The following is a 14,139-nucleotide window of genomic DNA, read 5'->3' on the forward strand; positions in this document are numbered from 1 at the left end:
TTAACATTCAACTCATCTTGTCATTCGTAACAGGTGCTAATTGGTGCATTACAGGGAAGTAGTTGCGGAAAGTACTAGAACTACCATACCTTAGCATGTAAGAGAATAGTGACATTATTTGACTGTCATGTAGCATTACCTTTATGTTTTGAAACATTTTGTTTCATACTCGAGACTATCTTTGCTTTCTTTTCGTATGTGTGCATTATCTTCCAATAGTTGCCCTTGCTCAGTTACAGCGAAAATTCAGGCACGCAGAAATTGTTTTCCATCAGTGATGTCTTACAGTCCTCTTAACAAAAGTTGTCAATCTTTTTTTTTTCCCTACAGCTGTTGAAATGAAACCTCCAAAGACTGATGAAATGAACACAGATACTGCTGCAATTCTGGCCAGCACACACGTTTATCATTCACTTTATTTGCAGCAAAGTGTACAATTCTAGCAGAGCTAGCATTCAAGAACCACGACCAGTGATATTTGGCATCAGATACCAAGTGACCAAATTTTAACCACTACCATAAATATACATATGGCTGATCAAAAGATCTGTGCTTTTTGCACAATGGTAACAATAGACCTTAAAGCAGTACTTCCTTAGGCAAGTGCATAATAAGCGCCACACATGAACACTACACAGGGTGCACAGATGAAGGGCCCCTCACCAGGTCCCATAGTAAATTTTGGCTATATGCTGGAAGTTGTTATGTGTCCTTCAGGGAGCGTTCTGCCACAAAAATATTTCAGGTCGGCTCATTAATAGCCAAGGTAGAAATATTTCAATGCCGCGAACCCATGATTTCAGCAGGCGGGCTTCATTGCCAAGCAAGACGCTCTCTCCACTCGCCGCGTCTAGCCTACGCAAGCGAAATTCCTTCCCTGCGTTCTCCCATACCGGACCTCGAGGATCGCGCGATGCATATGTCACAGGCCCCGCCTTCATTTTTTTTCTCCTCGCTTTATTATTATTTTTTTTTTCATCGCTACGCACTTTCACTGATGGCGTTGCACGCGAGCTGTTCGCTTGTTCGTGCAGCGCACAATTTTGCGCACTGTGCACAAGGAAACATGACTAGTGGTATAATTCAGTGCTACACGAATACTGAGGCAGAACAAGCGGATCGCAGAGCATGATCACGCGCTGGAACACAGTAGAAAATGGCATAGTTTCAGTATCTGCGCACGTGACCGCACGACCGTGGGAACAAGCAGACGAAGCGGAAGTATATCTCTCTTGCTTCGGTGCAAAGTAAAACAAAAAACACACAGACATTCTGTTTGTGTGTTTTATTATTTCTCTAAACTTCAATTTGTCAATTCAAGCAACAGATCGCACAGATAACAGATGTTGTCTTGAATAATTCTCGAAGTCACATGTCACCACGAGTGACGCGTGACTGTGTACACGACTACGTAGGCGCAGGGGCATGATTACATCACCGTCCGGCTTGGAACATGGCAGCCGCGAGGAGAAGGAAAAATGGCATTCGGTCTGAAATTTCAGATCTTTTTGTGGCGCGTAGCGATATAATACTTTGCAGACATGATCGTTATCTTGCAATGTATGCTCTGCGCTTGTCAGCTCAAAATGGCCAGACCTGGTGAGGGGCCCTTTAAAGCAAGTGCAGCAATTGCACAAGATCACATATGATGTATATACTAAATCATACCCTGAAAACGTAACAAAGGAAATACTGAGACAGGAGCAGCTCAGCCTTAAGAGACTCTTCACTATATGGCCATATTCCTTCAAACTCAATGAATCCCCTCCCCAAATCTACACGACTGTGCCAAGCTGTTACAAAACTTGCAGACACACACAAACCACAAGATCAACAAAGAAATAGGCAACATGCCAGATGTTACAAACACATGAGCGGCACACTGCAAAAATTCCTAGAGTAAGAGTAATAAATAAAGTATACACAACAGCTGAAGGTAGCACAGCACACTAGGTTAACACTGCATACTCACTTCGGCATCATCACAACCATGCTTCAAGTGTAAACTTGCTGTCCGCTTTACATTTGAGATCGCAAGATAGGCAATCTTGAGTAAATTACTTGGTGTACAGAAACACAGAAACTGCAGTGACTGTCAAAAGTACACAGGCATGTAACTGGAACCATTCTCAGAATGTGTAAAATGGTTCCTGGGAACAGCATTTTATCTGATGCATCTCACTGCGAGAATGTCACCCTCGATTTCACAGGAATTTTTTGCACTGAACAAATAATTAACTGATGGATGCCCCTCTCTTCCTTCTTTTCATGTATTTAGAGCAGCAAACACGCTGCCTTCTACTTTACCTTGCACCAACATACACCTCTGATTAACAAGCATATGCAAAATGATTGAAAAAACATTGAAGTCAGCCAAATGTAGAAATTTACTTTAGACTTGCTTTACGTCCCACTGAGCTGTGAAGTAACCCCCTGCTCAAATCAAAGCATGCGCATTGGCCACACCATATGAGCACTGCTTTAACATTTACCTTATTGTACTCAAATTCTAGGGCTGTATGTCCTAAAACCATGATCTGATTATGAGGCACACTGTAGTGGGCAATTCCGATTAATTTGGCCACCTGGGGCTCATTAATGTGCAGCTAAATCTAAGCACCTAAGAGTTCTTTATGCATTTTGCCCCCCATCAAAATGCTGCAGAGGCAGCTGGGATTGAAACCTAGACAACAAGCATAGCAATGCAACAGCATGGCCACTAATTACTTTATTGCGTTAAGCCTTGCCTATTCTGATTGAATGACTGCGGGTGCTCACAGAGGAGCTGTGCATTTGCAATCTCCATTGCATACATCTGGGAGAAACAGGAAATAGTGTGGTTTCTCAGAATTGTTGCAAGGTAGCGAAACTCCTCAAGACCTAAACACTTACAAACGTTTACTCTAGAATCCGACAATTACCGCAACCTAGTAAGTGCTCCAGTCACATGTAAGTGACTTGTGTACTTTTGGCAATAACTGCTTATGAAGATATCAACAGTTCCTTTACAAGAAATGTTTAAAAAAATAGAAACAAGAAAAATCATGCAAGCTATATGAACAGTATGTACAATGCTCTTTGTTAGCAGACACACAGGGCAAACATCTGTAGCAAACAGCACACATGGAGTAAGAGAGCCTGTGGCATAGAGTCTTCAAGTGATGAGCAGTTATTTGGGCTAACAATCTGGAACAGCATTCATGTTCGATACATTGAGTAAACTATCAAAGCAACCAGAGCTGTAGTCTAAATTATCGGCCACCATGGTATTATACTTAGTTCCTTTTACATATGGTTCCGCAGTATCTGTACATTCCCATTATGTGTGCAAGTTATGGGTAAGCATGAATTAGGGTACTCTTAGCTACTTATCACAGGACGGACACAAGCTCCCATCCTTCACCTGAAAGTGCAACTAATTTTGCTCATGCTGACTATATACGTCTATGCAGTTGCAACTGCACATATGCCAGATCATGCATAGCACAGAAGCAGTACATGTCAGGAACCATCAACAATCATGAAAACTCTAAACGGAAAAAAATTTACAAACCTTAAATACAAAACACACATTTAAAGATATCTGATCATTCAAGCAAAATTCATCCACGACCATAAAAATGCAGAGACAGAGAGTTCTCAAGGTAAAATTCTATATAGCTACTCACTGCCTTTGTGTGAGCTCAAGCATATTACGATTCTGTGCAAGCATAAGTTTTAATGGTCGTATTTCATGTGCTCGGATGACAATTTTTTATCCTGAAGTGATGCATTGTAGCCACTACCAACTTGTGTGAGAAGAAAGTATGGCACAATACCGTGTGCCTGTAAAAAGCAACAGTGTGTAAGTGGAACATTTAGTTTCATATTTGGAAAGCCAGAACATTAAGATGCTGCAATATCTTTTCTGAAAGCCGCCCAATTTGTCTGCGTGAACTACACATAATTTCTGCTAGATATCTGTCAACACTTAGGTGAATTTGCTGAGAATCCTTTTCATTTGCTTACGGCTTCCTTCTGATGTCCTCAGAACCTGTACACCCGAGCAACACAGTGATCAGGGCCCTGCTCTCCAATACAAAAACCCTGAAATGTAATCATCTGTAGTTATATAATCGTCATGTAATTATTATCATTCATACCTTCCTCAAGCCGTCCTTGCTCTATTGTCCCTTTAATACTGAAATTCATGAAGTCAACAAATGCAACAATGTGCTATCATATTCATTTTATAACTCTGCTGTGGCAAAAGCTTATAAATACAATTTATGTAATGTTAATTACAACATTATCATAGTAGACGCTTGTGAACTACGGCTGCAATGTAATGTTTTGGCCAAGCCAAAAACATGCAAAGGTGCAAGGGTGCACACCCTGTAATCACAAGTCAGTGTTCATGGCTAAAATAGTTCAGTCCCAATGCACTAGAGTCGTGAAAAACTTTCACAAATGGCACTTCACCAAGGCTAGTCACAAACTCTGAGATTTAGAAGTCCGACTGTTGCGAGTTGAGTGTTCCAGCGACATACAATTTTAATTGCCACAGGTCAGTTTCCTGTGAATGGTGTAATAAGCACTAACTGCGTGACCATGCTTGAAATTAGTTACTTTTTCACGAAGTATGTCGCTCTATATTGGAATGCATTTTTTACGCAGTGCAAGTTGAAGAGCACTAGGCTGCTCCGAGACACCAATACTAAATATCGCACTGCTTGTTACACATAGAAAACTTCTAGTCAACCTATGTTGGTGTAAGAAGAGTACTGAAAAGAATGCTATAAACGCTTACAGAATGTAGCCCCGCTCTTGTGGCAGTGTAATCTCTATTAGAATCTCAATGGTTTGTGTAATTTTTTTTTTCCCTGGTTACTACCGAAACCATGCATGTACAAAGGGTCACATTTCAAGATGATGTGAATGCGCTCCTACCCGCCCTAACGCAGGTGACATCTATGGTGACTACACAACATGACAAGTAAATTTCAGGTATCTCAGCATGTCAGCTTTGCCTTTGTATACTTCTTTTCCACCTATTGGCAAGTTTTAATTTATTCACTGATTGATGGAGTTCAATATCCCAAAAACACAGGGAATGTGAGGGATGCCATAGAGAAGTGCTCCATTTTAATGTTTACCGAGCGAAATAAAATAGTACACGAATGTTCTTGCATTCCATTCCGATTACTTAAAAACATGATTATTTGTTGTGCTCATGTATAAACCGGTTTATGCGACCTTAAAGCTTTGCACATTGCATTTTGAGCTAAGCAAAGCATGACTGCATAAGCATGCACAAGACATTAAACCTCTTAATGCATCATCAGCAAGATGACATTGTCAGCCAAGATACCAGAAGGAGTGAACAATTTGTCAGGCTAGTCGGGTGATACCTTTGTGTATTTGAAGGAGCATGTAGAGGAAATTGGGAGTAAACAGGGCAAATGCCACTCTTGTTTGTCTGATCTACATTTTGTAACCTTCATTTCCATCTTTGAATTCAGGCTGCTTCAATAACTTCTTTGACAATGAATTGAGAAAATAATATGAAAATATATGTGCTCTTTGTGCAGTGAACTGATTCAGTTAGATTCAGTTAATTTCTTTCTTTCTTAATCATGCAAAATTTGATGGTATCAATATTTTCTGATGTTCCATAAGATCAATAATATAACTGAAATTCTGCTGTAATGCAAGGTAAAATGTTTATTGTGGATAAATTTATTTTAAGCAATTAAAATTTTACATAAATGCAACATAAAAGTAAACAACAGCGAAATGTACAGTACGGTTTGACTGGAGAATTTACTTCAGGCTGAACAGAAAACATGCTTGAAATTAGAGAAGTATGTGGAATGCCAGTCACACTGTAATATGTTGTCTGTCGTAGGGCATAGTGCTTAAATGATCATAAATGCTGGTTTTGGGAAGTAACACTTCATAAATGTTAGCAAGGAAAATAATGTACTACTAACACTACCATGGTGGAAGGCAAAGTGCCTGAAGCAGGCCATCTCAAATACGAGTGCAGAAAGAAAAATCTCGTAGCCAACTACATGCGCTACGTAGGCTAGTAGCCACCAGCTGTAAAGCTGCCATTACACTGCTACTCATTACTGTAGTTACAACAGCTAGTTGTAACAGACTAAATGCCTCTTCTTCACACTACCGTCGAACCTCAATAGAATGAAGACGGATATAATGAATTATCGGATGCAATGAAATAAATCTAAAATGTTTCTCAGTGATATTAGCATGTAACAAGCATATGCTTATAATGAAGATTGTATATAAGATACAACAAATGTATTTTTCTGTCAAATGTGACTTCATTAAAATGATGTTTGGCTGCAGTTACTCTCAGTGTATCAGCAACAGCTGAGCAGCAATGCCCATTTACTTGTTCAAAAATAACAAAATAACAATAAATCTGTGTAAAGCCTTACTTGCTATCACCAAAACAACTTGGTGTTTTGCAATAGCCGCAATGCATTTGACCTTTCTATGCATAGTCCTGAACACATTTGCTATTTTTCAGCTTCCCGACAACCACAGACAGCATAAACTTTGAGATGAGAATTTGACCGTAGGAAAGGTGTAAGCACTGGCTGTCAAAGTCGAGGCATGCTGTATATGTGAGCAAACAGTATTGCTGCATCTTTGGCATGTCACCCTGAGGATTATTCAAACAAGGTAATGCGTTTGCTGCTACACATAAAGAAAAGCATGGCTTCAAGGAAACGAGCTGCGGTAGTACAGCAAATCAATCTTGGAGCAATCTCCTTACTTCCTCAACGATAGCTATTCGGACTTCAGTTAACCTATGTCATGAGCTAGTGCCTCTAAAGAGGTTGAAGTTAGGGCAGCTAAAAGGGTTAAAATTTAAAACAGGAAGTATGCAATCTTGCAGTTCCCGAATTAAAAATGGTTGCAGCTGCTTTCTTGTTGACACACTTAGCTAAAATGCTAAAGTGTTACGGCTAAATTATTCAATACAGAAAGTCAGTCTGCTTCATGCAAGGATTAGAATAATCTAAACAAGGCTGTTACACTAAGCACGACTTCGTCATTCTGCTTTGGACATCACGTAGACTATGGTATGCTGACTGCACATCTAAAACAAACAGCAAATTTGGCAATGGCATATGTAAAGCTAATAAAGCATTACAGTCTACATTATGTAAAGCTAATAAAGCATTACAGTCTACATCAATAAGACATGCCCATACCTAACCTTACTACATAAAAAAAATCTTTACATAAACAAAGTGTAGCAAGGAACTATGATGCCTAAAAAGAAAGAGCTGATTGCAGTCTTGACAGAGAGGCCCCTTCTAATGTCTATGGCTAAGGCAACTTCAAACATATTTGTTCACGTTTCCCCATGTTCCTAGACATTGCACAATCTTGTGACAATTCCACTGTGTAAGGACATCACCTCACAGAAGGCAAAAGCCAGTACTGGTCAATTTCCTTGCACAAGAAAACAGATAATGTTCACGAATGTGCAGGCAAAAGGAAGGACAAAGAGAGGTGTTACACAATATCATGCACAACTGCCTAAGCAGCCAAGGTGTACAAATGCTTGCTCAAGCATGCACTTGTGCCATTCAGCACATTTGCAATGAAATGGAGAGAAGGAACCCTCTAGGGACAAAGAGGCTGCAGCTTCGATGAAGAAGCGTATGGGGGTCTTCTTAATAAAGAAGCGACTTTGCGTGATACTACAGTCTGTAAAAGGGCTTGTTTGCACTAACACTATCACATCTCGACCACTTCTTCCGTGGCACTGAGTGGCAGGATCTGCACATTGGCAGCGAGGGAGACGGTTTCCTCTCAGACCGACACACTTCAGTTGAATTGCATGCTATAAAGAGTACTGTGAAAATTTCGCATAGTACAACAAGCAGTTGCGCTAACTGCACTAATACTGCATGACAGGCAGAAATTTGCTGTGGTGCACGTAACTGACATGTGCATGTGATGTGTAGCAGCTAGGCAGCATCTGTCGCAATCATTGCAGGAGATATTCACCTGCCCAATTGTTTTTTTTTTTTTTCTTTTATTAACACCTTGAGACTGCTGACTGACAAGCTGGTCAAAACCAGGCGGTCAACTGTTGTGGCAAAATAAGAGGGCATATTGAACGTACAGCAAAGGAAATGCCGTGAACTACAACAGCCTCTGAGAGCATTCTTGAACTTAATGGAATTGAAGAGCTCAGCCCCCATACCACTGCTCATTACATCTTCTTTGGTTTGTAACTGCTAATAATCTGACAATGTATTGAAGATTGTGAGCAGAAGGTATGATGACCTGACCACGAGGCCAGCTATGCTTAGAATGGCTGCATTATTGTGTGTTTCATGGTAGTTTCATCCATTCTGCTGCCGCACTTTGTCAGCAGCGCTGGCCTGCCAGTTAGTTCATGCTTGTCTGATGACATGTAAAACTGACCTGGCATGCTCGGCTCACTTGGTGTAATACAAGTGTATGAAGATAGCTTGAATGTTTGATGGGGGTTAACATCCAGTAGTAGCACACAGGCTATGAGAGATGCAATGCTGGGGTGGTACAGGTTAATTTTCACCCAAAGCATGGTGCACAATCTTTTTGAATTTCATGCCCACTGGAATGCAGCGTACCCTCGAATTTGCTACACATCATTGATAGCTTGGAGACAGTAACCATTATATACATACCGTCACTTCAAGACAATCTTGCTTTCCTGATGCATTTAACAAGAACAAAATAAATTCCGACACCGAACAAAAACCCCATGACAACCATATAGTTTGCACTGCTGTTGTAAAATACCACCAATAAGGGTAAGCAAAGTATGAAACGTACCAGGTTACAGTCACATAAATAGTACACAGCATTTTAAATGCCTGCATGCAGGTTACATAAATAACAAAAAAGTGCGTAAAGCCTGTTCTGTATAACCGAATGTATTGAACAACAATAAAGACTGAAAACGGTGCCACACTTGACTAGTATGCACCGTTACCTTCAACCAACCTAGGTATGCATACTGTGTGACTGTTAGTTGAAGATTGTGAGCAGAAGGTATGATGACCTGACCAAGAGACTGTTAGCCTAAGAAACAGTACATATCCAGACAGTGCCCCTGCACAGACAGTTTAATGTGCAAGGAGCTCATAAGCTGGCACATTATGCATGGAAAATTGCACCAATTTAGACTGCCCATGGATCGCTGCGCAAGTTATGTCACCGTACCCATGACACAAGCATCTGTAGGAATTCTGATGGGCCATGAGCCAAGCCTTGCTCTGGGGACATAACAAGGCTGCGATTGCCTAAATGGGGTTTGTCCTCAAATAGATAACACAGCTCAGTGAGAACAAGAATCGTAGGTCAAGCCACATTTTCAAAAGACATCTTTCACGTACAACATAATGGAAGTAATACTGTGATGCTGAATGATGTGTAAAATCAGGACCAATGTGGCAAAATGGACCAAAGAGGGCAGGGCAAGAGAGCTTTAACAGAAGAGTATGCAAAGTAAGAGAAGGGTGCCAAGGAGGAGGAAAAAATTTATTTTTCCTCCTCAAGTCAAGAATGAAAAGACTAGAAAAAACATTTCAAAGAGACGGCGCAAATCCACCAAACTTCCACCGTCTCTCGAGAGTGGCACCGACGCCTGTCACCTCGAGCGGGAACAGGGTGGGAAACTTGGAGAGGAGCACCTCGACGTCACATGGCTGCAGAGCTGGCTCCCGGGTTTGCACGTATGACCACAGGTAGTCCAGACTGGCACCGTCTGGATGCAGATGCAGGAACATGGACACCAAACCTGATGGGGCCACAATGGGGCACTGTTATATAAGGCATTAAGTACCAACGAGAAAATGCTCCAAGCTCACACATTTAAAGTATGGCATGTAAAGCGTCAATTCAAAAGATGCCTATGCTTTAGACAAGACAGAGATACAGAGGAAGATTGAGAATTGAGCTCGTCAACAGTTGTCGAAAAGGGATGTCTCTGGAGCCAATGTTATGACAAGGCTACTTGTCTTCATCGGGGCCCTGTTGAAAACTTGTCCAAATGTTGACTTCCGAGAGATTTCTGACACTATTGATCACCTACACTCTGTACGTAGGAACATCATTATGACAAGCTAAAATAATTTATTGGACACTAACAAAGTAAAGCTATCACACACTTTCCTTGGGCAAATTTAAGTTGTGTAAAAACAAAAAAAAATTCAAAACTTGACATTGCATTAGTCATGAACTATACTCCATCTCACTAGTCATTTGCAGAACTGTGGCAGCTGCGGGACTCCTTAGCCAATAGGAAGATGGAATGCCCCTCGAGATGTGTTCATCCACACTGCACACTCACTGCCACAGTGATTCATGGTATACAACATGCATGCGCAAAGGTACTAAGATGTCATGTATTGCTGCAATGTATCATGTACCAAGCAAAAACAAAACTGTCTAATCCCACCCTTAATCAGATAGTTACGCCTGGAACTATATTCCACTGCCCAATGATACTGTCACCTGCACACTCCTCGTATCTTTGGCACTGCTGCAAACAACTTTTGAGATGGAGTACAGGTCAAGTTTTGCTCACACTCAGCTAAAATTGTGAAATCCAATGCTTAAGCAAAAGCAGTTGAACAACACACGGGTTTTGAGTGGAAAGATCATAAAATGGAGAAAGTGCAGTTACTCAGCACTTTTTGTAATAACGCGACTAGGTTGAGCTGTTTGGTACACAATTTTAACAGCAAACAGTGCTAATACGGGGCATAGAGCAAGAAAGGACATGTTTGCTGTCTGCAAAGAGAATGCCATATTAGCTAGGAAAATGGGTTGACCTCTCAAGTAGGGTACGGTTTGCTGCCTCATATTTCTTGAAGGGACGAGACAAATGGAACTGCTACTGTATGAAAGTGCTCTAGATGTGTTTTGGAACTCGTATTTTGAAATGGCAGTTCTCAAATCGTAGCACTGTTCATAAGTGAGTCCTTAACCAGATTAGAGAGTAGCCTATGGCAATCTCTGCACCCACTTTAACAGTGAATAGTGCATATAAATTGGGGCAATATAGTAAATTGATGCCCCACTCCAAGATAGCTTACTCCCGATTGGGCAACATGTACCAGGAAGGGGGAAAAAAAGACAGAATTCAAGGAGCTAACTCACAGGCTAACTTTGTAACACAAATAACATGTACTAGCTTTTGTGTATGAGTTGCATGGAGAACAGCATATATACGCAAAACTTCTACTTATCTAGCTTCACAAACAGACAAATCACTGATGCAAATCATGGTACATGATGGTACTCACCAATCAGCTTTGCATCCTTTTCAGTGATTCTTATCCCTGCAACCTGAGTAGATGAGGACACTTCATTCCGCGAACCAGATGCTGAGCATGGTTCTCTCTCAGGGCTTGGTGTAGAGCCATTTTTGGATGACCGCAACTGTGCGCACAAAGGCCACCAAGTGGCAGATTAGCCACATTGTAACATTCAAAACACCTGTCACACGCATACTTTCCGACACCATCAACACCAATGACCATCCAAACCAATGACCATTGAAACCCACAAGAGAGAGAGAGAAAATTGTTCACAGAAAGGCAGAGAAGTCAGCATGAGCTATAACTTACTCTGTCCTGCTACTCTATGCTGAGGAAGGGGGACGGGGAAAAAAAGGAGAGAATATGATGAAAAGAAGCGTATAGTATAAATCCGTTATGTTGCAGCTTCTCTAAAGTTATGTGTCTAGCCCAGTGGCTCATGAAAAGTAGAGCTGCCTTTACATAATCACAGCTGTGCTGTTTGCATTAGTCCTAGGACCCAAAACAAGGTAATCAATTAATAGTATGCTATCAACGTGTATAATCAGGGAGGTGAGCTTCTGTCATTCTTGCACATATGTAGGACAAACTAAAGACACATGCAAAAACCTCACGGGCTACATCGTGTGAGCTAGCTGAGGAAAATCAGTGGGGCTCGCAAATTTCAATGGTCTTTAGTTTCAATGGCCTTTGAGGGTCTATGCGCTACAGGGTTTAAGGCAGCCAGCTGCATCACTACCAGTTGTGACAGGAATTCACAGGTTCAAGGGGGTCTATGCAGCAGCTTCACTGAAAACTCTTTTTTTAATTGCCAATGAGTATTTTGGTCCCGCAGAAGAACCGACTGCAAAGGTGAGCTATATGGCATTTATATATCTGTGCCTTACCAGCTGGTTTAGTTTATTGCAAAATTAAATAAAAACAACTTTGCAAAATGTGTTCAGATTGTTGAACGAGCCATGCCAGTAGGCAACGATAAACCCTGACTGACAGCAGGACAAATACTGCCTCCTTACTGCACAGATGCAAGCATTACATGCTTGGAATAGGCATTCTGCAGGCAGGTGGAGCCACACAGTTGCTACAGCCCAATTCGAAACCAAAAACAGCATAAATCCACTAGTCTGAGTGTACGTCCTGATTGAATCTACATCTGCCTTAAACTACCTATTCTCGATCATCTCCTTGGCATTTATTTGCAGGTACCAATGTGCACAGACAGGGCTAACAGACTAGCAAGCAACAAGGCAGATATCGATTGCATGGTAAAACACATTGCCATTATAATTCAGAGTTTGCTCGATTGTTCTCACACGTAAAATGAATGAGAATGTCACATAGTTTTTCCTCCTAAGGCTTTGTAGTTGGTGAGAAAAATGCAGTTTTTATCCCAGTCTGTGCAAGAGCGTGATAACACTTTCATGCCAAAAAATATAACGTGAACAATGGTACATGTGTACAATGGTACTTGTGTACATACAGTGTGCAGTACAGCGCACTGAGAAAGTGCAGACATGATTTTTGTCCAACCCTAATGCACCTCAGCCATTGTTTACTGAATATGTGCTTTAGATTTACAAGGTGGAAGAAAATTCGTGAATGAGAATACCTGTAAACCAACAGAAAGCTACAAAGAAATCCCATATGGGATTTCATATAGATGGCAGAGTGCCATGGAAAGGCATTGGCCCTGGGTTCAATTCTTGGACTTGGGCAGATTTTTCTTCAACTGCGAAGCTTTTTAATGAGAATCCAGCATGCGTTTTCTTTAGAGCTCTGTGCTACTGTCAGGTTGATGACAATCATTATTTTTCAGGAACCTTTCTCCACCTTTTGATTTCCACAGAACTAATTTGCAATATTCAGTGTCCCTACACTTTGAGTTGTCGATTACTTTGGCCTCCCTCTGTCATTTGCTGCTGGCATCCTGATTAGCTCAGATGGTAGAGCGATTGCCTCAAAAAGGCACTGGTCTGGGTTCAATACCCAGACCAGGACGAATTTTTCTTCAACTGTGCAGCTTCCTCTCCGAAAACCCAATACAGGTTTGCTCCACAGCTTCATGCTACTGTTAGGTCAACAATGTTTACTCCCTTTCATGTCTCCGAGTTGTGTCTTTCATTTCCTTCATGTGGCTTTGAAGCCACGAAGGAGCACAACCGAGCTTTGATATACAGTCAAACAAACTTACACCAATATTCAAGTGCCAAGAAAATCCTGTTGTTATAACTGGCTTGCACAAAAAAAGCAGATGGGACAAACATTCAAACACTGTAATTCGACAGAAAGACGTACAGTTGAACCCACTTACAGCGTTACTGGTTTTAACAAAACTCGATTGTAACATTGAGCGGCTGCTGCACTGTGAACTTTTGTGTGTGTTCTGTGGTAAAATAAACTGCTTCCTACAATGCTCCCATGCTACATTATTGGCTATAACAATCAAATCTGGCTACTGGGTATGTGAGCTAAAAAAAAAAAAAGTATGCAAAATCCCAGGGAAGAAAAAGTGGGCCTTTGTGCCATGCATCCCGCACGGCATGCCTTTGTCGCATCACATCACTGGCCTTGCGTGCCCTTCTCCCACCTCCTTTCCAGCCTCTCGCCAATGTCCCAAGGCAAGTCGACCAAGGTGTGCCATGCGGGGTGTGTGGCACAAGGTGGGCGCGGCGAAGCAGCTCGCATGTGTTTCCAGAGGGTTTTGCATCCTTTTTCCTTCCAGGACGACACACACCTAGCAGCCGGATTTCATTTTTATAACCAATAACGTGGCATGAGAGCATTGCAGTAAGCGGTTTAT

The 14,139-nt window shown here is 41.4% G+C and overlaps 1 protein-coding gene across 2 annotated transcripts in view; it reads right to left on the bottom strand.

Annotated features, from left to right (window-relative positions):
- Window positions 1-384: 384 nt before the first annotated feature.
- LOC142572375 (ecto-NOX disulfide-thiol exchanger 2) overlaps window positions 385-14,139 on the bottom strand; it is a 37,668-nt gene continuing 23,913 nt past the window's right edge. For both annotated transcript variants that reach the window (XM_075681453.1, XM_075681454.1), the window contains 2 exons: window positions 11,325-11,460; window positions 385-9,814 (listed from right to left, as the gene is read on the bottom strand). In XM_075681453.1, coding sequence (XP_075537568.1) covers window positions 9,603-9,814; window positions 11,325-11,460 — 348 coding nt within the window. In that variant the 3' untranslated portion in view covers window positions 385-9,602. The remainder of the gene's footprint in view (window positions 9,815-11,324; window positions 11,461-14,139) is intronic.

Source organism: Dermacentor variabilis, chromosome 2, assembly GCF_050947875.1.
Source record: "Dermacentor variabilis isolate Ectoservices chromosome 2, ASM5094787v1, whole genome shotgun sequence".
Taxonomy (NCBI): Eukaryota; Metazoa; Arthropoda; class Arachnida; order Ixodida; family Ixodidae; genus Dermacentor; species Dermacentor variabilis.